At 40.2% G+C, this 25,374-nt stretch overlaps 1 protein-coding gene across 6 annotated transcripts in view; it reads right to left on the bottom strand.

The window, feature by feature from the left end:
• PTPRG (protein tyrosine phosphatase receptor type G) overlaps positions 1-25,374 on the bottom strand; it is a 1,220,925-nt gene that overhangs the window by 213,334 nt on the left and 982,217 nt on the right. For all 6 annotated transcript variants that reach the window (XM_078661520.1, XM_078661521.1, XM_078661522.1 and 3 more), the window contains 2 exons: positions 15,081-15,172; positions 1,556-1,652 (listed from right to left, as the gene is read on the bottom strand). In XM_078661520.1, the coding sequence (XP_078517646.1) occupies positions 1,556-1,652; positions 15,081-15,172 (189 nt within the window). The remainder of the gene's footprint in view (positions 1-1,555; positions 1,653-15,080; positions 15,173-25,374) is intronic.

Genomic DNA, 25,374 nt, shown 5'->3' with positions numbered 1-25,374 from the left:
AAGATACCACTGTGGATGGAATGAAAACATTGTGGTCATGTGAATAAAAAATGAGACTCTTCATACTTAACTTTGAAATATGTTAGGGCTAAGAATGATTACGAGAGCTAAAAATAAAGAACCCTTTTATCAGAATAATATAGATAAATTGCTAATGTAACTATATTGCTAAGAAAACTAAATAGCTGTAGAAATGTGTAAAATTTCCCTGGGTGTGTGTATGACAGAATAGAAGCAATCTCAACCAACTAACTTAGAGAAACTAATGTGGTGGTAGACAAAAAAAACTGGTATGTGGAATTGGGTGTGCACTCTTTGCCAGAGGATGCCGGGAGCTGCTGAAGGTGGAGTGGTGTGGCTCACTGGTTAGAGGCGGCAGACCCGGAAGCAGAAGTCGGCCCGGGACCAGGGTTCGATTCCAGACGCGGCAGGGTCGCGGACCAGGGTCAGCGGACTCGATAATTCTCGCCTCGGTGCCTACTCTAACCAGGGGTCCCACTCAGCAACTCTGGGCATTGGCTTGCCTAATCTCCACAACGGCCCCATCAATGTCGGGGATGACTGGCTCCACCTTGGGGATTCCCAGCAGGGACCATCCCACAGGGAAAGCCAAAACGGGTTCCCCAGCGGTATACAGCGCCAGGACGCCGGCTGGCAACAGTGCGCTTTACAAGTATACACATTACACATTACATAAGGTGCGACTGTGTACACAAAGCCTGCCACAAGCCTGTGTGTGCAAAGGGCAGGCGTATGTGTACATAAGCTGCCAAATGCCGGAAAAAACGTGCGTTCCTTCACAGGTAGGGCTGCATTCGGAGGGTGAAGAACACAGGTGCTAAAAACATTTCTGTGCGAGTTGGCTAACCTGAAGTTACCGTGACACACCAGTTAAAAAAGGGCAAGCATTAATTTGTGGGAATAAAGACACTATCGTGTGGGATGAGTGCTGAAATGGTACAAAGGGAGCACTTGGGAATAATAAAAACGATGAGTCACTGAAAAAGTGGGTGCTTCAAATACGCCATGCACACACTGTGCACTACCGAAACAAAGAACAAAAGCTTTACATGCCAATTAATTGAATGAGCCAGCAAATATAAGAACCATTTGCTATATAAAGACACGTGCTAGAAACTGAATATAGCTGTGAGCAGAGTACCAAAATTCCGAGCAAGAATGATGGGTTGCTTGCAATCAGGTACTTTAGTTGTCACTGCTTGGTGCCGATAGTTTGCACTATTCTGTTTGGGTTGTGCACTTCCCATAGGATTCTGGGAAGTGTAGTATTTTGTTATACCTCGGCTGGTATGCTGATTAAAGCAAGGTAAGGAAGAATAATAGAACCCTCCGGTGTTGCCATAAAAATCTCACTGAGGATAGCAATGTGTGCTACAGAGCCTATTTATAGCAACCCATCTGCATCTAGATGAACATGTACAGCCACTTCCCATGCAGTGGGTAATGACTACAATCATGAGCACATCTGATTCGCAATGCTTTCATGTAATTTCCCTTTGGAACTCTGCAAATGTATTCATATTTGTTTACTTACATGCTACAATGTTTATGTATCTGTTTTTGTGCTTGTTATCGGGATGGTTGGAATGTTCTGCTGTGATGCTCATGTCGGCCGTACAGCGCTGCACTTCCTGTTAGAAAGATTGAACAAACAGAACTATAAACATTAAAACTGAAATGTATTTATTATACAGTCTAATTTACTTCGCCTACCACATTTTCATTGGACAAATATTTCTAGCAAGTTGTTGGCAATATTCTTTATTTTGAAGGCAATACAAACAAACAAATTCAAGCGACCTACTTCAGAGCCAGAAATCATTTCTTATGAGTAAACTCATTAGGCCAACATAGTAAATTACGAAATGTCAATATAATTATTGATCAGGTAGTATTCTAATTATTGATTAAGCAGTAATCTGTTTATATGATATGCCATTAAAACAGTGAATGCATGTCAATAAGCATCAACTCCACCGAGATGAGCCCGAGGTCAAATGACAAAATGTCTGTTCCCATATTTTAATGCACAGAGCAACAAAGTAGTATTTTAAATAATGTGGACCATTTTAAAAAGAATTCAAATACATAATGCCAAGGTTTGGACCTCCCCACCCAGTCTTCTTGGAGGTGTTCTACTGGAGCAGGGTTCAGACTGATTTGCACATGGCTGGGTCCAAACTGTGGTGGCATGGTGTGCAAAATAATGATAAACTGGGATGTGGCCCAGAGTAATTACTAGTGACGGAGGTTAATTCAAGCATTCCATAAATCACTTTTTCATATACTTCAATGTGATGCCCTAAGTGGACAGGTATGCGTAGACGTGGGACCTGTGCACACGATACTCTGGACAGAAGCAAAATCCGGGTGATGACCCCCAAGAAGGATGAAACTGGCCCTGGGTTCATTCTGTTCTCATTCAGTGTGGGCGTGGCCTGGCAGTGTGGGCTGGACTGTTCCTACTGGAGCAAGGGCAAGACTGATTTGCATATGGCTGGGTCCAAACTGAAGTGAGATGGTGTGCAAAATAAACAGACTGGGATGCTGCTCTGAGTAATTACTAGTGGCTGAAATTAATTCAAGCATTCCACACTCCTCACTTTTTGGTATTCTTCAATCCGGCACAGAGTAAATGTAAGGTAGACTGGAAAACAAAATCAGCCCTGGCAAGAACGTTCAAGCTCCCCCAAGACTACATAAGACAAAAGCAAAAATGGGGCCATTGTTGGGTCTCAGAAAGCCAATCCAGCCGTGAAAGCAGCCCTGTGTTGCCTGCAGCTGACCAGGAAAATGCCAGTGACATAATGGCCAGCCCAGCCCTGGTTTGAGGTACTGGGCTTTAATGGAACAAGTTCCCGTCAGACACTTTTTCTGATACCCCATCTAACTGCAAATTAATTTATCTTTGAAGCTCTCAGGATGGAAAAAGTGAATGCAGGAAACTCTTTACAGTGATTTATGTGAACCAACAAGTAGCTCATCGGCCCCATGTGATTTTGTCCCGCCACTAGACATGATGACAAGGAGTCTTATATTGGAGCCACCGCTGCACGCGGAAGTAAGTTTATTCAATGACATTTTCCAGACCCTCAGATATGACTCATGATTTACAAAATGAAAATAGGGACAGTATGCATGATCTAACTTGAAACCTTATGGCTCCAAAAACTCAACTTCACACAATGGGGAGGAGGCAGATGGTGGTGTGATTAGACAGAGTATTCCCCAGAATGAGCAGGTGTAATGATCCCCATAGTCTTGAGGAGATCCTTCTTGGTCCAGGCATCAACATTTTGATGAAAAGGACAATTCATCATGTTAAGGTTAATTTATGGAAGTTCTGACCAGCGAATCTGAAGATCTGATGGTCCACTCAGGACTCTTTAGTATAATCAATGTAGAAACGGAAGGCCTTGTTAGGGGCTATCCTGTTAAGCCCGCCTCATCCTTGTATGTCGTGGAGAGAAGAACTCAGAGTGTGATGGATTGCTTCACATGAAAGAAAGGCACAGCTTTTTGAAGAAAAGATGCACATGTCTGAAGCACAAACTTGTCATGAAAAAAAGGTAGCATATGTAGGCCGGAACAATAATGGCTGCAGCTCACTAAACATGCAGAAATTATGACAGAGAAACAGGGCCTTCAGAGTCACAGGGTTCAGCTATGCAGAGGCTTGAAGAAATGACACCTCGGAAAAGTAGGAACCAAATTCCTATTTCACTACGGAACAATGAAAGGCGAAGGGGGAAAATATGTGAAAGCCTCTACAAAAATGCATCAAAACGGGTGATTTGAATAAAAAGGCCAGATGAGGCAAGTGAAGAAAGATTGTCAAACCAAGAAGTAGCCTTTAACAATGCACACAACAAAACCTCACCAGGGCAAAGGAAAAACAAACAAGACATCAGAAAGCTTATCCTTCAGATGATCAACCTTCACCCCGCACCAGGGGACAATGGACAGTTTAAAGGGACTTCGAGGCTGATTAACCAGCAGCCAAAATGACATCCATCGCCTCTAACAGAAAAACAAAACATCTAAGTTGATCCGATTCAATAGCATGCATGAAGGTGTACATTGTGAATACCTGAATGCAGGATCCTGCTTATTGCTGGGACAGCAGGTCCTCTCTAAGTAGCAGTCAAAGCGAATGGTTTATCATGAGATCAAGGAGCTCAGAGTATTCGTTCCAGGCCCAGTCCAGGGCTTCCAAACGAGCTGAGCCTAGGTCCTGCTTGATCTCATTTAAGATCTGGTGGATTAGCAGCAGAGTTGGAAATTTATACAGGAGACCACAGTCCCACCAAAAGCAGGACACATCTCCTAGGGACTCTCAAGAAGAAAACTTCAGGGTGCATTAGGCTGAAAACTCATCAGAGTTGGTGGAAGAATTCAGATCTACAGAGGGCACACCCCACTGGGCGAAGATGCCCTGTGCCACCTCTCAATACAGATGCCAGTTATCAGCAAGAGAACACATGTGATTATCTGACGCAACACGGACTGAATCCGTCACAGGTCCAACTGTCAGGAAGATCCTGTGTGGTTACAGTCACCGTGACACTCAGCTTCTTGACAAAGGGCACAGGACTCCACTTCTTAGCAAGACAAATTGGTCAAGTTGTCTGTCAGGAATGACTTGCCTTTTATAGAAGGTAGAAAAGCTGTGAAGGCCAGCCGAATGGCATGCAATTCCAACATTACATGTGAAGATGCAGCTCAATTGGCAACCAGGGCTTCTGATAGCCACATCATTCAAATGGTCCCACTCAGCGAAAGAGGATCGATCTGTTATTACTAATCTCTGCCTGGGTAAGGAGACTGGCCTGCCACATGTCAGGTGGCCATCTGGCATACATGCCACTGATCCGGGGGCCTCATCACCCGAAACGCTGATATTGTCCAAAAGGCACTCAATGCTGGGTCCATAGAGAGTCAAGATTACATTAATGAGCACACATGTGTCAACGGGCATGAGGCCCCAACATGAGGCCAAGAATTCACATCAATGCTGGAACAAGTGTTTGCTTGATGTCATCAGTGAGCATTAATCTTGCTGAGCCACTTTGGTGTGAAATTGCACATGAAACCGCATACGCTTCATTTAATGGCGGTAATAGGACATGCTCCAAAAACAAAGGACATGCTCCAGAAACAAAAAGGACATGTCTGAAGGTCCTACTTCTGCTTTACCAAACCCAATATGGAATACAAGCAAAAAGGGTGCTCCTGATTGTGGCTTGAAACGATTTCCCCAGTTGGGAGCTCTAGTCCTCAGACATGCCATCATTAAAAATTGTTTTTCCATTTGGAACTGCTGAATAAGCCACTCTGGGAGTCTATTGCAAGGTATGAACAGGTTAAACATGCCAGCATGAAATGGGGGACGTGCAGCAATGAAACATTGTATTTCCTAAGCACATCCCATCAAAGTAGTGGTAGCAGTTTGGTGAAAATTGAGGCCCAGTCTCTTGAATTTTTGAATTGTATTTCATTATATTTATTCAAACAGCCTCACAGTCACTCCATTTCTTCTAATGTGTTCCCATTAAAAGAGCAATATCTCCTGTGCTTCCCCCATCCTCCCGTTACCTTCCCATACTCCCATCGCCAAAGTAGGTGGATGCCTATGGGAGCGTACAAGTGATCTAGTGCATTCACGTGCACTTGCTCTGATCTGTTCGCTCTCCAAAAAATCATGAGTTCTTGCCTTATTGAGCAATGTGAGGACTAGAGGTAATTTTACTGGTAGGAAGGTATTTGGTTGTCACTACTTGCAATAATGGTCACCAGATTCTAAAAAGCCACTGCCAAAGAAAAATGTTTATCATCCAAGACATAATCAATGCATGTACTGCAAAAGGAGCACACAGTAACCAAATGAAACCAGCCAAAGAGCAGCAATGACCAACTGCAAAGTTAGAAAGCAAAGCATGAGACTCTACAGATGAAAAAGGATACATCTGAAACGGAGGACGCTTTCATAGCACCAGAATGTGCCTAACTTCAGGACCACGAACAAGGAATGCTGCATAAATTATCTATATCTACTCTGTGGCCTTCCTAAATACGCCTTGGCTCCAATGAGGGCCTCGTTGAACTCCGCAGCAAGACTGATTACAGGCTCCAAAAGAAATGAGCACATATCCCCAGTCCTTACATTTTTCAACTGGCTACCCTTTGACGCAAGAATCCAGCTAAAGATTGCAATCCCGTCGCACAAAGCCCTTCACTACAATACCCCCACTGATCTAGCGCAAAAACCTGAATTATCCTGCGGCGTGAGGGCATCTAGAATCGCCTCTACTCTCCTCCTGAAACCTATCATCCTTAGTAAAAAGAGAACTTGTCACTGAGCCTTCTCTGGTGCTGCCCCATATGGAACTCTCTTCCTCCGGATATACGCAGACTCGCCTTGATTTCGGCTTTCAAACTGGAAGCCAAAAGATTCTTAATGAGCAAATTCCTACCGTAAGGGGTTGTGGCACTCATTAGGTGGCGGTCTCTTGGTTCCTAGCTCCATGGCACAACAGTCACGGACTATATTGTCTGCTTAATATTGTACCTTTTATGTGTACCATTGCTTACAGTTTATCATTGGTTTTTTTTCCCCACAATTGCGGTGTTTATCTCCTTCTGTTCTCTCCACCAATGTACTGTAAAGCGCTCTGATATCCTTCGGGATCTTGTTCGCGCTATATAAAACTTTATAAATAAAAAATAAATACAGTAATCACAAACCAAATAGCCCTACAGACTCCCCTATACACATAATAGAACAGTTCATAAGAAATTGAAAATTTCTTCCACAAGCACAATATAAAATTGTGATGTTAGTCAACACTGGTCATAGCTAAACATGGCAAAAAATCATCTGGGACGAAAAGAAACAAAGTTACATTTTTGCCTATCCAACATGGATTGAGGACAGGTGAGCACTGCAAGGAGAGAACCGGAGGAATCCTCAAGGTAACAGCTTGGAGGTGAAACCAAAACAAGCCTATTGAACACTCATGCAAGGTTAAAGCTATTTAGTAACTAAAAAGTGGAATACTATTTTGCCCTTTAAGAACATTCCAGCAAAGTCTACAACACTAATGCATGCTTTAGCCCTTACAGCCTTTTTTCTTGAATCGATTTTTCAATGCTATTTTATGGTATTTATATTTGTAAAGCAGTAACCACCTTTTCCATGATGCCATAGCTCATTCTCAAACAGGGCAGCGTTTTGGGCAGAATCATTTAGTGCCATGATTCCATTATGTCTGTTATTTGTTGAGGCTTAAATATTAGAGTTGTAGAGACTAAGTTACAAAAAAAACTGCTTAGAAGCTGTTAGGGAAGAACAGCAGTAACATACATTACATTCTGTGTGATTAGATTGTAGATAATTGTGTCCGTGTGCCGAAAGACCTTCACATTTTGTCTGAACTGGGTGATCGGTCATCTATTGCTCTACATCTTTCCATTTCTAATTCCCAAGAGGGAATCTATTTTGTATACAAACTTCCATGTTGATGTATTTTTTTGGTGTGAACATCACAACCTGTAAGTCCATGAAACGCAGTGGCAATGAATCGCACAGCCCTGAAGTCTAGGTCAACACTGACTGAAAGTAGGTGCAGAGACAGGCTATCACAAGTTCCACGGGAATGATTCATGTCTTGCAAAAGTGAATGGCCTACAGACCTGAAACAGAATACAGGTTGGATATATACAGTTCCTGTAGTCACTAAGACAGAGCCAAGATTTGCATTTGTAACTCAGTTATGTGCTATCCACAATACCTGAAATCAACTAAAAAAATAATCTGGACACCCACACTTAAATAATTAGAACACAAGTTGAGTGCCGAGAGGGTGACTTACAAACAAGGTTATCGGAAACCTTTTTACTATCAACCCTCCCTCCCCTCCAAGCAACCCCAAAGCATTTTCTAACTTGAAGATTGGTCATAAAATGTCCCAGACTAACAGTCAACAATACGATCTTCAGAGAAGTTAAAAAAATGACCGCATGCCTTTCAATTTATGTATAAGCTATAACAGAACACAGCATGGAAAAAATTAAATGCTCAAACATTGAATTAATAAAATGCTCAAATCTTGGCCTGAACCCTAACAATATCTCATTGGTGTTTCATAGTCCCACGGCAGAACTAGACTTGGCAGATCAAGAATGGTTAGAGAGCTTGAATAATTGCTAAGACAAGCTGGTTCCAGAGATTTCTGGTAGACTGAATTAACACAAGGCAAAATAGCTGCATTTCAAACTTATATTCTAAGAACAATGCACGACACAAGATTAATCCAGCTGTGCATGAACATTTTTAAATCAATACCCAAAGTAGCTATATTAACAACTCGAGTTTCCATAATCTGTAAAGACATATTTGATAGCCAAGGGATAGAAAATATGAAACATTACAATCAGTAGCTTTTGGGCAAACCATGGGCAATAACACGCTACCTAAGCTTAGAAAACGGCATCTAAACTAGTCAATGTTGCATCCAGGGACACGTTGTGTGATCCAGGTAAAGCATGAGTCACATAGCTTATGATTCTGATGAATCCAGAACATTACATTGGTGGTAGTGAAAACAACAATGATGCACCCAATCTAATTAGTCCTGCAAGGATCAGATCTTCGTGTAATTCAATGTGCCATCTAGGGATAAGTTATAGGTTGTGATTTTCTGGCAACGATGGGAACCACATGTAAAAAAAAAAACAGTTTTAAGGCTGATGTAGGGTATGATCTGGCATACTTTCTTGACCAGCCAAAAGCAGAATAGTAATCTATATTGAAAACTAATTCACAGGTAGACAATATGGTTTTCCACCAATAAAATGTATGTCCTGCAATTTTGGTTCTATGGCATATCATATTAGGTCTATAGTTCTTTCTGACAACTGTCAATCATACGCACATTAATTTGCTGACTAAGACACACATTGCTTTCTGTGTCTTTGCTATAATGAGAATTATCTATTGTCCTAACGAAAAGGAAATAAACACTGAAATTGGACTTTTAATAATGACAAACTTTGAAACATATTTCGATAGTGTGGTAAATATAGGACAGAGTAATTAGATGATGCAGAAATAGAGGTTTTGGTAAGAATTGGGAATGGTATGCAGGAATAAGAAGGGCAGGTCACAGAAGGAAAAGTATATCAGAGGTTGCGGTGTAAAGTATAATAAGAGGGTGGTTCAAAAATTATCTTAATGCCATATTAAATGTAAGACCTATGTAAGACAGATCAGTTTACAAACTAATATGGTGATAATAGGGGTGCATTCATTCAGATGATTAGGAGAGGATACAGAAGAATCAAGAATAGGAATGGGAGTGCCTGGAAGCATTGTAGAACAAACAGAGGTTTGTTGATTTTTAATGGAAGTGATCCAGGTCTCATTGATTGTGCTTAGACTAGAAGGAATCATAGGCACACTATGGTTAAAATTGAGTTATCTTTCCTATTGCATGAATTGTAATCATTATTTGCTATGGTGAGTAAATGTATGAATGTAACACTTTGTAGGTATTCTCCAAATTGTCCATATCCTTAGAAGGGGAGTCATCAGTGAGGTGAATATCTGAGAAAGTAAGGATTACATGTAGTACACAAATGAAATTAATTCATGGCATATCAAATAGGCTTTATGGGATAGCCAAACAATTCCGAGTGGCAGGACGTACTCACAAATCCTGCAGGTTCTGAAAATAATAACTTTTCCTAGACTTTAGAGAAATATTTTTGTGAAGTAAGTTATTTACAACCAGTAATGCCTACTAGGGCAAATTAACAAAAAGTCCACTATAGATTAATCAATTGTGGACTTTAGCCACCAATCTCAATGAAACAGGAAAGGATCCAAAATCAACATTGTAAGAGTCTCTTTTACACAATTTGTGAAAAGCTGTGAATTTTAGGGCATCCACAACATTCTCCTTGGACTACAAATGTAATCATGCCATGATTAAACCAAAGGACAATAAAAAAGACCAAAACCCACTACACCTTTGGAACACTTCCATAAGGATAACCACAAACATACAAGCCGACTTGGCGCCCCCCCGCACCCACATAAACTTGTAATTTGGGTAGGAACTCAGCTCTGAAGAAGTTCCACTTCATAAATACCTGCAGGTGAAGCACGTACGAAGAGCCAAGTAACTGGCAAAGATTGGGCTATACAAACACTCAGCAATGTAATAATCTATGGCAAACCTAACAGAGGGCCATGATTACAGTGCATCAATACACCAGCCCTTCCAGATGAACTAACAATGCAACACAAAGTATATCCTCAACATTGACAATAGATAATGAATTCTGAGAGAACCGGATAGGTTTGAAGAAGTAAGTTCACAGAGAAACAAAAAAAATGGAGAAGATGCCATGCATTAACACACTGATACAAATGTACATTAGAGGAATACATTCACTGCAGAGATTCACATGTATCCTTATGGTCTCACAGTTAAATTATAGAAGGTAAAATCATCTTATTTATTTGCAGATGGTCAAATAAGTACAATACATTTGGGTAATGATATCACCAGTGTACATCTGTATAGGTCTCATTAGCTGGTAAAATGCACCCACAATTGTTACTATATTTTTTAAACGACGGAATAGAAATTAGAACAGAAAATTAACTGGTAAAAGAGAAGGCAAGGGGAAGGGTTATAAAGAAAAGAGGATTATTGACAGAGAAATAGGAAGAAAGGGGGTAAGGAGAGAGATGGGTATAAACCAAATGGGAAAGTAAAAGAAGAATTTAGCAGGAAAATTAGAGATTTGTAGAAAGAAGACAAATAAACTAAGGAATAGTTTAGGGGAAAAAAATTTGAGGAAGGTATGCGAGTAGTGAATTGGGAGAGGGATACTGGCATGGCTAAAAATGTGAGCTGGGAAAGAAATGAAGGGAGAAATTGAGCAACAGGAAAGGAGAAGGCAAGAGGTGCAAAGAGGAAAAAGGGAGAAAGTCTGTGAAAGGGAGAGAAGAAAACAAAAAAAGTAATGTGGGTAAAGAGAGAAATGCTATGAGTGGCAGGTGAGGCAGAGAATAACAGGATGGACAAAATAAGAGCTACGGACCGAGAGCAGGGAATACACGATTGAGATGTGTAGCAAAAACAAATTGGCAAATAGATATGTAGTAGGTGGTAGTAACGGATGCAAAGTTACGTGTGAAACAGTGTGTGTGTAGAGTACAATGAAAGAGAATGCAAAACAAACAGCATTCAAATACCATAAAACCATTAACTTGAGAAAAGAAAAAAAAACATGTCAACACAAGTCTTATGCTGTAAAAACGTAAGGATTTTTGAGTATTCCCTGCATAATTTAAAGACAATCATATACGACTTTTACCTTAACATCAAGCTCAATATATTTAGATTTTGTTGTTCTACGTAGCCAAAAACAGATTATAGTAAGCGACAAATATACAGTTACTACAGTTTTCACTAAGGAAAACTGAAGAATTAGCAGGTCTGCCAAGTTTAAGTCCACTCGTAGTTAATTGTACCGTTTTTGAATTGCATCCTGGGACTAGCAGTTTTGTTTTGCTTATCCTATTAAAACGCTAGGACAGCAAGCCCCTGTAAAGAAAACCTCTGCACTGGAGCTGCGAGTACTAATGCACCTGGGAAACTATGGAGCCCTTAAAGCGTTGTGTCAAGAAAACAATCATAACAAAATCCTTTAAATTAAAAAGGGATGTACCCAAAGTTTCGGTGGCGAGTAGGTTGCTGGAAGAGAACAGCGTCAAAATGAAGGTGATGCATAGAAAAGGCAGACCTCAAAATCCATCGGAACCTTAAGGGGATGGAAGAGGCTGTTCACATGGCTCCTGTCAAGAGTAACTGAAATGGAAAACCTCATTACTAGGCAGAAAGGTCAATCTGAACAAAAAGGGGTTTTTGTGCGGCCTTTCACGCGTGACAGTAGTCAGAGGTGTCTCAAATCCATCTGTTCGTGTTAAGCGTGCAAGAAAACATTACCAAACGATGCCCGATTTTACATTTAATTCAGAATGGACTCTGAACTGTGTTTTTTTTTTTTACCTCGCGGGTTTTTCATACACCTGTTTTGGTTTTACTATCGCTGCCTGCAAGTACAACAGAAGAGGAGCCAATTTGCTGCCAAAGTAAATGAAATCGGAATATGTTAATTTTGATGTTCTCACTGACGACCTTGTAAATCATCCTGATGTCACGTGCTTGCTTGCAACGAGCTTCAAACGCGAGTATGGGAAGAGCTAATCAGGGGGCTCATTAGTAGAGCACAGCTGCTGCAAATGTGGTGAATGAAGTGTTGACGAGGAGTATCAAGCCATAACTAATAAACTAAAGTTATTTCATATCACCGCGTACCAAATCAAAACAGTTTTCATCATCACAGACCTCGGAAGGTTTATTTTCCTTTATTTAAAAAGAGCATGTTGAAAAACTGATTCTGCAATTGGAAGACTGGTGGGCGGGGAGGGATATTCAGCAGAATATCAAAAAATTAAAAATAAAAGTTGATTGCAACCCCCAACCTAAAAGGAAGAAAAAAAGGTAAGGCAAGTAAGTATGAGATGGGCAGAGAAGGCATATCCAGGAGGCCATTACCGCGTGACTGTGTTCCCAAAAATATGCAGACTACAGGGAGTTCGCCTCTTAGACAGACAAAAGGGCATATCTTTGTGTGTCACAAATTCCTGGGCGCTCAACTTAACCGAGCTGGTGCGATCAATGGGCAAGCCAGCCCCCTAAAAAGTTGTACTGGTACTGAATATTCTTATAAAAGGGATACTGTACGCTGAAAGCTGCGTTAATCCCTTTATTTCGTGCAAAACGCTTGCAGTGTGCTGTATTCTTTCTATAAGGATATTGAAATAATATATATATATATATTTTTTATGCACCTTTGCTATATTGCTTTCTACGTTTGCATCACAAAATAGAACATAAACAGTGTGCCCGAGACAGATACCGGAGAAAAATAAATGTACTATGACTAGGGTACAAAAAAAAAAACGTACTCCATAATTAGCCCCACATAAGTGAGACAGCCTCACACGCTCTGCAAGGTGCGCCGGATTCCTCTGCGGACTTTGCACATTAAGAAACATAGTCAATTTAGTTCATTTACAATTTGTACTTAATTCAAAGGTGCGAAGCAATTAAGAAATGCCGCAAAAGTTAACAATTCGATGTCACCCGGGAAGAAGCAGGTGAAAAAATACACCACAATGTCGCTACGAAGATCGACTTTGTGAAGCACTTGTATATTTTATCGTCTCGAAAGATTACTCGGTTTGGTCACTCATTTCTTGAAATGCCCAACCCTTGTTCTAGTGTTGTTATAATTCCACGTGATAATCTACAAAGCATCAGAGCACTGTTAAATCCATAGCCTAAATATATTATATTTAATGTTTGGTGTGCTTACGGGTATATAAAAAATGATTTTATAGTAACGGCGGGTAAGAGAAAGATGCATTCTGTTTCTTAATATCAAATATTGGGTAATAGCTCCTTGAAAGCCTTTGTTCTGGCACATCAACTTCATGGATGTGCTTAATATTTGGAATAATTAAACGGCGTCAAAACCAGCTGTGAGGAATAGCGCTTGGGAGTTTAAGTCATAAATAATTGAGAAACCTGAGGCGCATTTGATCATCCTGATCCGGCTGTGCTCTCTGGAGGGTAAATGTTTGTCCTGAAAACCATCAACATTGTTAAATGCCTCAATATTCCTGCTCAGCCATGCAACCCACAGCCAATTCAGCCAAATCACTTCAGGACTAAACACATTCACAGCCACAAAACCCCATCTGGCATGGGGCACGTTTATTTTGTTCTCCAGTTCGGAGACTCATTGTTCTGGTCATTAAGTTCTCCTCAGGAGAGTCCGTCTAGTCAAGACTGCCAAAGCGTAAGGACAAGTTTGATGAAAAGCCATGTTTTAGCACAACTGCTTACACCCCTAAGTTCCATAACTAGGTAAAGTTGTTGTTAAGAAGTGAAAAATATATTTGTGATGTCCTGAAAATGGACAAATCTTAAGCCGGCACAAATGTGGCTTCCACTTAAAAGGCCGGTCCTAGGAAGCTTGCTTCCGCTCCAGGGAAGGCATGGCTTGGCAGTTCGGGCTGGACTGTTCCCATGAGGCACAGGGTCAGACTGATTTGCATATGGCCATGTCTGAACTGGGGTGGCAGAGTGGGCTAAAGAACGGTGATGGATTAAACCCAGATCTTTTGACTGGGTGTGAGTGTTTGATTGGTTCAGATGCTTCGTCCATCACCACCCTCTTTTGTACCGCTTTCCACTTAAAAGGCGGCACAAATATCCACTTAAAAGTCGAATAGAGGAGGGCAACAAAATGCATCGTTATGGGAGGTAAATATCTTCCCACATAGTCTGGGGTTCGCCCAGGTAAACATGGAACCAGTCACTTCCGGCGCCTTTAATTCCAACTGCCCAGCTGCAGACGGTTTATACGGATTGCACTATAGGTCTTCAACAAAAAATATAAGAAACATGTTCCTGGTTAGTACAGCTGAAACTGCTAGAAATAAATGACCATTTCCAAGTTGCAACCGCAGTCAACTGGCATTTGCCGGACATGCCAGCACTTGGATCAAACAGAAACTATTTTTAACTTGTGAACTGGAATTTTCAATCAGGGCACCATGTTCCCATTTGATAATAAACGCAGGCAGTTAAGTGGTTTAAAGCTAGAAACTGGTCTGCACAAGAGGCTGGCCCACTTTCTCTAATTTTAGACCTCCCACAACACAGCTATTTGTAAATGGGCCAGTTTATACTAAACACTTTCAAGGTCCAATGACTGGGTGAAAATGAAGAAGGGTGCAAAAAAGTACACAATTCACAGAGCAGAACATGCTGAGTTTTTCCCAGTAATTGTTCTTACAGTGCAACACTACAAAGCAATAAGGCAAACTGTGATTTTTGCGCGTCAAACGCGAACAAACTGCATATAAATTAATGTCATTATACAGGATTATTTTAGGTAAAGTAAAAGCATACCTCAAATTCTTCAGTGAAACCCTGCTGGTTGTTGGAGTACAGTTCACTGATATGTTTAACAAACTGTTTGACTGGAATTGCCTCCATATCATCTGCAGAAAGAAAAGGACAAGTATAGTTGTAGGAAAAATTTCGAGCACATTCTGTTCAAAAAGAGATCAAGTGATGGAGGCAGCATAAGAGCATTTGTTACACAAAGGATGAACATATTTGTTTTTGTGATTAAAGTTTATAAAGCTGTCATGAAAGCCAATGCTGTTACAACAATCCCTTAATTTAAAACAACCTGCAAAGGCAAAATCAGTTATGTCCTTCACTGGCCATGAAAGAAGCCTCAAAAAGAAAAGAATAAAAAAAAACAAGAGTGTGCTGTGATATAAATCTCGCATACTTTGAACCTTTGGAAGAAATCAAAGTGTCTTGAGTTATCTTGCTGTACACACGGATGATTGAATTGTCAGGGTGTTTCCATTCATCTCCTTCTCTGCAGCTACTAAAGCCAGAGTGGTGCCTGCTATCTCACATTTTACAGACTTATGATGGAAGGTAGTGCCACTGTGCACTGAATGAAAGGACAAGCATGGATGCTTCCTGGAGCTCCAGGCATAACTCTTCCAGGTAATCTCTTTGTAACACCATCTGTCTAGTAAGACAAGTTCCCCTTTAAACTGTGGTGAGCTAGAATGGACCGGCGTCTGATTAACTACATCTGCAGAGGCCTGGTGAGCCCTGCTGTTTATTGCAGTGCTGTACGATGCAGAAAGCAAGCCAGGTCATTTCCAAACTCATACATAGCCATGCTGGCTTAGAGGCAGCACAACCAACACATTCGAAGGGAGACTCGAGCCAAGGGTCTGGCTTGGCTCTAAGAGCCTGCACAAGAGACGAGTCATGACAATGTTGGACATGTCAATCATGCAACAACCATAATGTAAAAATATGACAGTCCTTCCAAAAATGCAAGCATTGGCTAAGCCAATAGGTCTGGCTTATGAATGAAAGTGTCTTGTGTCGCTGATGGTGTAGGCACTCAATAGGTCAACATACATGTATTCTGTCGTACATCCAATCATCCATCCACTGACTAACTTTTGCATTCACACACTCCGACCCAACCACAATAAAACACACAAATTCAACAAAACATGGAATAGACTATGTTCCTCAGGGCTGTCACCCCCCCCCCCCCCCCCCCACCCGCCCCCACCATCTGTGCTGCTGGTAGAGGAAGACAAACTCCATAAATGTCTAGCTATCCAAGATACTTTTACAGCATTATAATGTTGTGTGTACACCTGAACGTTCAAATTCAAGCAGCTGGAAAAATATATGAAATGATCACAGCTGTGTGGAGGACAAGCACTTTTTTGTGTGAAAACAGTCTGCCCAATCAAATCATGTACTGCTTGCTCCTAACCAGTGCACGGAGTCAAAGCCCATCTCTAGTGATGCTCGCATAATTGTCTGGCAAAACTGAGCTATCAAGCTAGACCATAAAAAAATAATATTTGCAGAAGTGTTTCACTTTAGTACATCAGGTAAGACCAGAAGCATTGAGAGATATTTACTAAAGGTGTATACATTTATAAACATTCTTGCTTCACCACCCTGACGTCTATGGCATTAGTGAACTGAAAGACAAGCCAGTGGTCATGTGTGTATGTGGTCAAGAGTCATATTGTAAATGAAACATAATTAAATCAAACACAAGAGGTTTTTGTAAAGCACATATCATGAACTCGCATATTTGAAGGTGATAATGAAGAAAAAGGTAGCTCAGTGAAATACAATATTTACCTAGGATCCCACTATTTCATGAAGTGGAGAAGCCAGGGCTTCCCAGGTTTTCTGATTTCATATTGTGAAATTCAGACTCCTGACGGGCATCTCGTTCACTCTCCGTGTTAGATTAAAGACTAACACTTTGTCTTTAATTACTGGTGCATGCCGTCAGAGGTGGGTGGCCGGCAGCAGCCAAATGAAAGCTTGGCTCGTTTTAGGCGTGAGAGTCCAAGCGTACCTCTAGCTGAGCCAGATATCAAGTTTGAGCCTGGCTAGACCTTTAAGTGCCTCGCCAAACTTTACTATTAGAATGTTAGATTTTCAATGAGGTTCTTTCATAACTATAGAAAAGCAAAGGAAACAAAGTTTTATTTTTATTTCATAGGAATAAACTGTGATCTGTGAATCAATTTATGGCAAAAGTGACCACAAGTGTAAGAGTTAGCAACCAGATTAGAAACTGCAAATTTAGCACACAATCATCATAAGAAAAGAGAAGCGGCTCACCTAGAAGGGCCTTACTGCTGGATTAGCTACCCATTAATTCTCATCCAAACCATAGCGAGTAAAGTTATTGCAAAACTGAAAAGGAAGGCCAGATTCAAATAACTATGGGCCATGCGTGCCAAGAGATTTTGCAGTTGCAAACCCTACGAAGAACAAAAACACAGTGTCTGCAACCGCAAAATGTCATGTCCTAATACACTGACCCTATTTTGCGATATTTAACCCCAATTAAAAAAAAATCACTATTATTGCATTTGTAACAACGGTGGTAGTAGTACTTAATGACTTCTTGCTCTACTCCATATCTCACTTCAACCACCCAGGAGAACATTTCCAAAGAAGCAGAAGCAAGCATCAACTAAAACCACATCTTCAATAGTGCACTGTATTTCAGCCTATAAGAACTTAAATTTGCCCTAACTTCATTTAGAATACTGCTACTTAACAGGTTGGCTAACACGGGTGACATAAGAGTGGATCCAATAAATATAAGGTTATGTTCAAAGATCCCTGACTCGCCCCAAAAAAAATCCTTGGCGAATCAGATAAATACCTTAATAAAATAAATAACATTACATCCCTGAGAGCTCTGGATGTATTAACCACACACTAATCACCACCACCGCTGAATACTATACATGCTGCAGCTGATAAAATGTAAATTAGTCACAATTCTTTTTTTTATAAAATGCATACTATGTATTTATCCTTATTCAGACTGGCTCCTTCAGGATGAAACTCAAAACTCACTTTTAAAGAGTGATTCATACACCTACTTCTTAAAATGAGAAAACACCATAAAGTGATTCAATTTTCAGAGCTGGTACTTGAAAGCCCTTTCACTTATTTTGCCCATTTGTGCCTGGCAAACGGATCTCATTGGCCACAGATACTCAGATGGTCTTCTATTCCCGAGACAGAACGTAAGAGAAGTCATCTAAAGATGTGCTGGTGAAGATAGTGAGTGAACATAGCTTCATTTTGTTCGACCGTAGCCACTTGAGGTTACCCAAAAAACATAACCTGAAATCCACTAGAACACACCATGAAAGGCCGAAGACCTTAAATGCCAAAAATATCAAATGGATTTAAATGTACCCAGATGAACAGCACAGGAGGAAATACTGAATTAGATAACAAGTGAAACTTGCACCCTGAAACGTGTGATAAATAATTGCTATGGCATTCACTGCACTTACAAAGGATGATCGTTCCTTAGAGTTGAGATGTCTGTCATTTTATCAAAAGAATTCTCTGAAAACAGGTTTGAAAGATCTGCTTTTGTAAAAATTCATACTTTTTGAAGAGGCAACCTTGGCAATCTCAGTCTTGTATGCTTGGAGACAATTATTACCAACGGTGCCTTTATTCCCCTACTCACTTCACATTGACACGGCTCAGGTGGGGACTTTTGCATCAATTGACATTTGCAGTCTCAGGAGATGAGCTGCTTATTGCTGCGTGCAATTTTAAAATGGCAGTTCTCTTGTGTTATGCTTTCAATTGCATCATGCTAATCGGAGAACCTCATTGGAGACAAATAGACAGGTTGTACTTAAAAAAACGAAGTTTATTTTTCATCAAATGTTTTAGCCTCGAGATGAAGTTTAATGTCCTATTTCCCACCATCAGCCATAGATGCAATACCACCTACATTAATACACAGTTGCGATGTTGATGCTTTTTATTAGGTAAACATGAATTCAGACGTACTGGAAGATTAGCTTTCTTCCCTCAGTGATTAACAACTATAAGTGTATTCTTTTTATTTTGAAGCATTATAATAAATGTATAAAAATTAGGACAAGAGGAAGGCAGAGTGTCATATTTGCAAGAGAACATAAAAAGATTTAATATTTCTATAATTAATATTCAGGTGGCAAACAGCCGCTAGCACCAACCCTACAGAACGTGTTAATTAATGTATGCCTGCATAATTGATTATTTCTGTACTGTACACTGAGCTTCCACCATAAGTTTAGAGTGGTCCTGATGATGGCCTAGAATAGATCTTTAGAGCAGCATTAGGAGAAGGCAGAGAGCTGAGACTGGAAAGGACACCAGAATGAAGAGGAAAGGAACTGGCCTACTGAAGCAAGGCAAAGTCAGTGGGACATGCCGCAGGACCAGTGAAGGTTAATTGTGTCAATTCTATGGTGTCAACGAATCTGTAGAAGAAGTGGAGTATTTACTGTGATTATAGGTATGTGATTTCCCATGTCCACCAAATACCCCCTGAAATTATGCAGTACCAGAATGGATGGAGTGACAGACTACAGGGACGGGAATGCAGTGGCATGGACACAGATCCACAGGAGGTGAACATTGAAAACTCAATGGGAGGAAACTGGTGACAAAGAATATGGTGAGAAAGACACTAGCGTAAGGGTGACTACATGAGGCAAAAACTAGAAGCTTTTTAATTTCAAAGTGTTTTATAAATTTTTTTATAAACAAGTACATTCGCATTTCCGTTACGGGGTACCAGCCAAACCTGGTTGGTTTTGCAGTAGTTACAGGTATTTGGTATGGGTTTTAGCTGAGCCTCTTTACATTGACTTGCTAGGAAGTTAAGGACAGAAATGAAAGAAAGATGGAGGATAGAAAAGAAAGATTGGAGATAGGATACAAGAAGTGTTCTATAGCAATGAGCCTATTCTGGGTTTGTAGCCTTGTGTGAGAAACTTGACCCCCCCCCAAATGCTCTCACGGCGGTTCATAGGAGTCCAGATATGTGTTGAGCGACTGCCACATCCCCCTAGTGGCTGGTCTCCAGGGTGAGTTTTGCAGGGCCGTGCTGTCTGCGCCTCTGAGGTACGTCACCCAGTTAACCCAGCCTTTGTATGATGTCTTAGCGGTATCCTTCCAGTTATACAAGACCATTTTCACTGCTGCAGACAGCAGGAGGTGTAGCAGGTCCCTGTCATGTTGTGAGGCAAGCCCTGTGGTCAAAAATGCGGTGGTGAGGGAAGAGAATTCTGGGTTTAGAGTACATCCCAGCGCCTTTTTAATTTTCCCCAGAATGTTTTGAGTTTTGGGCAGTAGAAGATGAGATGTGCTAGATCCCCCTTTTCACCTCCGCAGTTCCAGCATAGGCCGTTTTCTTTGAGGCCTAGTGAGGCTAACGGAGCAGGGGTCTAGTACGTCTTGTGGAATAGCCAAAAATTTGTTTGGGATAGAACTGGGGAGCTAGCTCTTGCTCGTCTAATGAGTTATTGCTTTGTTTTACCCAGTAGTTAGTTGGCCTATCGTTAAGTTTGGTGGTATTTGGGCATTAACAGGAGGACATTTTACAGTTTTAGCAATGTTCAGTGTGCTTGAATACTGTTGTAGAATACAAGCTGAAAAAACATTGGCAATGCCAATAGGTCTGGCTTATAACTGAAAGCGCATATTCAATTACTGCAGGGTTCAGCCACTCAATACATTATCATACATGCAGCTTGTCACTCATCCTTAGACTCATGCATCATTTCATTCACTGACTGACTCACCCCAGCATTCACCCATTTGCTATCCAGAATAAAACAGGCACACAAATTCAACATATGCAGAAGATAAAAGTAGAAACAAAAACGTTCTGCCTAGTAGAAGCGACAGAACTAAAATCATATTTTAGGTAGTGTATCATCCATTTAAAATTCTAACATAAGAGCCACTTGTAGGAGCAATGTGTTGCAAATTTTGGAGTGGAAGAACCATGATACACTATCCACAATACTATTCCAAAATGGCCACAGGGTAAATATTGCTTTGAGTGCCCATCTGGGAATTGTATAGTGCCGAATGTATTAATGTTGTAACAATCCAAAATGTCCACCACTGCTTCTAAATGTGGTAGCCATCTTGGGTAAAGAATGGGTATGTAAAATGTTATTTACCCATTGAGGTTCAGTTTGTGGCATGTAGTGCGGTAGATTCACATAAAGGTTGTTAGCCTGTCCAAGTAGAGACCCTTCTTTCAGTCCGGGTAAGGGGGCTACACTACTGAAATAACCACTTAACCACTGCTCACCACCTTGGTAGTTTGTGATGGAGCGAGATAGAAAACAAAATTTTGTTTAAACTCGTGAAGTCACATTTCCATAACATGAATAATAATATTAATGATTTGTGATTTGTCGTGCTAATACAACTTAGATTAAACTTTACACATGGGGGGACTAACATGTGTGCTCATAAACGTGCATAATTGTTGCATCTTTTTGTTCGTGCAAAATAATAAAATAATTTATTGTTTTCGTTTTTGTCATTACTAACTGCTGCAAACTTAAAAGAAGCATGTGCTTGTTTTGCTTTTCCTTGTCTGTGTGATGTCATTTCTACTATTCTAGGTGCATATAAGTCTCATGGATTAACGAAGACTGGTAGATATAAACGCTGCTTTATTTGTTTGCATTGGCTAGGTAACATTTGATTAATCGGGTGGGTTAATTAATTAGTAAATCTTGGGGTGGATACAGAATCTACATTATTTCTTACATTAATACTTTTCTTGTGTTTGTTTTATACTAGAAAGCATAAGTTGCCTGCTTTTGGGCCTAGTTTACTCGAGCTACAAAAAGCTGAATTTTACTTCTGCAAAAGTCACGAGACGCCCATTCTGAAATAAAATGTTCGTCAAAAGCTGCGTTCACAAAGCAAAAACTGACGTGCTATCATCATTCTGTCGGACATGGCCAAGGTCGAAAAAGAACATTTTGTCAGCCCTTAACTTGGCATCCGCGGAAGTCAATTGGAAGCAATGAGACATTTGTAACAAACCTAGGAAGCTCCTGGTTGCATACAGAAAAGACAATGGTCCTTAAGAAAAGTGACCTAATGGAACTTTTGAAATGTGGGTGACATGTCACTTGTCACTCTCAGCCAATGGGACGTCGAAGATTTCTGAAAACTTTCCTTTGCGTAGTTTAGTTAGCGTAGAAAGGTATAAAAAGTCATGCCCCTAGGGATGGGCTGGCTGCTGCTTTCTGACTTTCCGATGAGGGTGAAGTGCTGTCGGACATTACGTGGAGCACGTAAGAATCCTCAAAGAACTTTACTTTAATTTCTATCTATTTAGCTCAGTTAGGGACTTAGGTTTTAGAAATGCTAAACTTTATATATTCACTTTAATTTTGATTCACTTGCTTAAATTGTATTTTTCTCACGTTTCTTTACAATCATGCTTGCTTCAATGTTAATAAAATTCATTTATAAAACTATCAACTTATATACCATAATTTAGTAAATAAAATCTTACTTTTGACAAACAAGCTGGTCTTGGTTATTCAGGAGTGTAGGTTACTATTAGCTAGATCACGTCGCCAATGGTGGTCGTTTAAATGGTTAGGTTTTATTCTAATGACAACATTCTTTCCGCAGATGTATAAATTTGTATATAGTTTGTAAATAATGTGTATATAGATTTAATCTGACCACCTGATTCAGTAGGCCCAAAATATGTCAAGTTTATAAATGGGTCCATAATTTAGTATAGAATTTTGTTTATAGGTTATGAAGTTGGGTAGCGTTGTTTATGATATATTTTCTATAGGCCGCTGGATCAATTCTCTGGTAGCAGAAATTGATGGTTGCTAAGAGTAACCAAGGTAATATGTTGGTTGCTAAGGGTTACTAAAGCGTTATGGTATGGAAATAGGATCGATGTTTTAACACATGTTAAGTTAGTTTTTCGTGCTATCTGTAAGCTATACCGGTATAGATTGTGTGGCGAGAAATTAGTCACGCAAGCCATCTGTTCTGTTTGTAGTGATATCGCCGAGTATCACAAGAGGTATCGCCGTGTACCATAGTGTTGTCGCCGAGCAGCACAGTTTTAGGGCTAGGTGTGAATCTTGTATAGTGAGGGTTTTCTAAGAAATTAGAGCAGCATGAGAATAGGGACAAAGCGCCTTCCATAAAACTCACTGTGATAAGAGTATTAGTTATATCCGAGCTTGAGTGAAGGGTAAATTGGCGTCGGTGCATGATTATCTATAAACAGGTTAGAGTCCTGTACGGGTACATGTTTCATATCTATAAACAGGTGAGAGCCCTGTACGGATAACGTCGTTATTTTGCTAACGGTGCATGATCTCTATAAACAGGTGAGAGTCCTGTACGGATTTCATGTGTGTTTGAAATTAGGGAATTTTCAGTGTGAAAGTGCGAGTTTGATTTGTATTTTATGTTCAAGTGGAACTCTTAGAACTGTCACTTCGCGGTGCGTTCAGAGCAAAGCGAGTTCATAATTATACGTGTTAGAAGGGTGGGGTAAGGGTTACTCTACTGACAATTGGATATTATCCTTAGTGTGAATAGCGCCGTCTATTCCGAAGTGTGGATACTTGAATGTATGTAAACTATCCTAAATAGTGAAACGAACAGATGTTGTCCTTATAGTCATTGTTAAGAATTAATTTACACTGAAAAGTGTTCTTAAAATGGCGCTGTGAAAAGATTTTGTGAAGGAGGGGTAAGCGCCAGGAGTGAGAAACGAGAAACCGCAGCTGCTGTGTACGTCACAGAGCCGCGCTGGGATTGGGTGACCTACGTCACAAGCTATATTCTGATTGGCTCTTGAGTCTCTGACGACCTGCAAGCTGATAGGTCATTCAGAGAAACTCCAATTTTATTGGTTGAGCAGAAAAGTGACGTAGCTCAACTGTCATTGGCTTGTTGGTGTGTTTCGCGCACGGATTGGTTGTTTTGCGGAACATCCCGGAAATATTTTACGAACGAATTTGTGAATTAGATTTAACTTTTAAAAATGAGTTATCATTTTAAACATGTTGAGAAAAAGCCAACATTATTTCAGAAGTTTAAGAATTTATTTTCACCTGATAAGAAAATTGAAACGCGAGGTGGTAAACTACTTCATAAGTATAAAACACCTGCAGCGTATATGGAAGGTGAATATGGATATCATACTGTCTTATGGTTCGATAGTTGGAAACGCTATACTAAGAACGACGGTGTTTTAACTTGGCCTGATGATGGTTCATTTAATGTAAAAGTCTTGAGAAATTTACGAGAGAAAATGAACGCTCTTGTTCCGAAACCGAGACCAACTCAATTTGAAGCTTTAGTTGAGTGGGAAGACGAGATGTATCAATTACAAAGAGAAGCTAGCGGAATTAAAAGACCTTCTAAAAATCCTCCTTGGAGAAGAGAAACTCATGAAGATAGATTGCGAATGTGGAGACAGGGAAACATGAGTGAAGGATTGTATTTAATTCAGGAAATGGTAATGGGTACTCCTACAGGGAAATCTATGGAAAGTGAATCTGAGGATGCAGTTATGGAAGAAATATATACAACTGCTAGAAAGAATCAGCCTTTGAGACCTCCTAGATCATGGTCTACTCCGGTGGTTTCTACTGAAACTTCACCGAGTGCACCTCCAATTAATGAAGCTCCTAAACTTTATCCAAATAATTGTGAAATCATTGAAACTCCTAGAAGACCAGAATTTGATAATGCTCGAAATGAAGGTAGACATTTTACAATGGCTCCAAGGGCAAGAGAAGCTCCAAAAGATTATACAAGAGAGGCAAGAAATGTTGAAGATGTTGATTATAATGAATATTTAAGATCTAAAGAAGAATTAATAAAAAGAATGACAAAAGGCATGGAAGCTGTGACAGTTCCAGTAATGATTGGTCCTGTTCAGCCTGTATTTGACCAAAAGGAAACAAACAAAACTGGATTAACTATTCCTTTAAATACAGAAATTCAAAAGGCTGCTGAAAAATTTTATTCAGACTTATCTGAAATAAACTCTTCTAAATCGAGAATGCCTGATTTAACCTTTAATGAGGATTTATCTCCAAAAACACCAATGGGTGCTATATCAGATATAGGGAGTCCTGAAATCAGGGTAACGACACCAAAACTTGATGTGGCTAAATTAAAAGCGAATATCGAAGAATTAATAATTGGAACAATCGGTCCAGATAGTTTAAATTACTATCGAGATGATGAACTACTGTTCATTTGCAAAAGCATACAATGGAAAACAAAA

This window comes from Lissotriton helveticus, chromosome 9, assembly GCF_964261635.1.
Source record: "Lissotriton helveticus chromosome 9, aLisHel1.1, whole genome shotgun sequence".
Classification (NCBI taxonomy): Eukaryota; Metazoa; Chordata; class Amphibia; order Caudata; family Salamandridae; genus Lissotriton; species Lissotriton helveticus.
The sequence above is the reverse complement of the archived record's forward strand: the minus strand, read 5'-3'. Positions and strand labels throughout refer to the sequence as shown.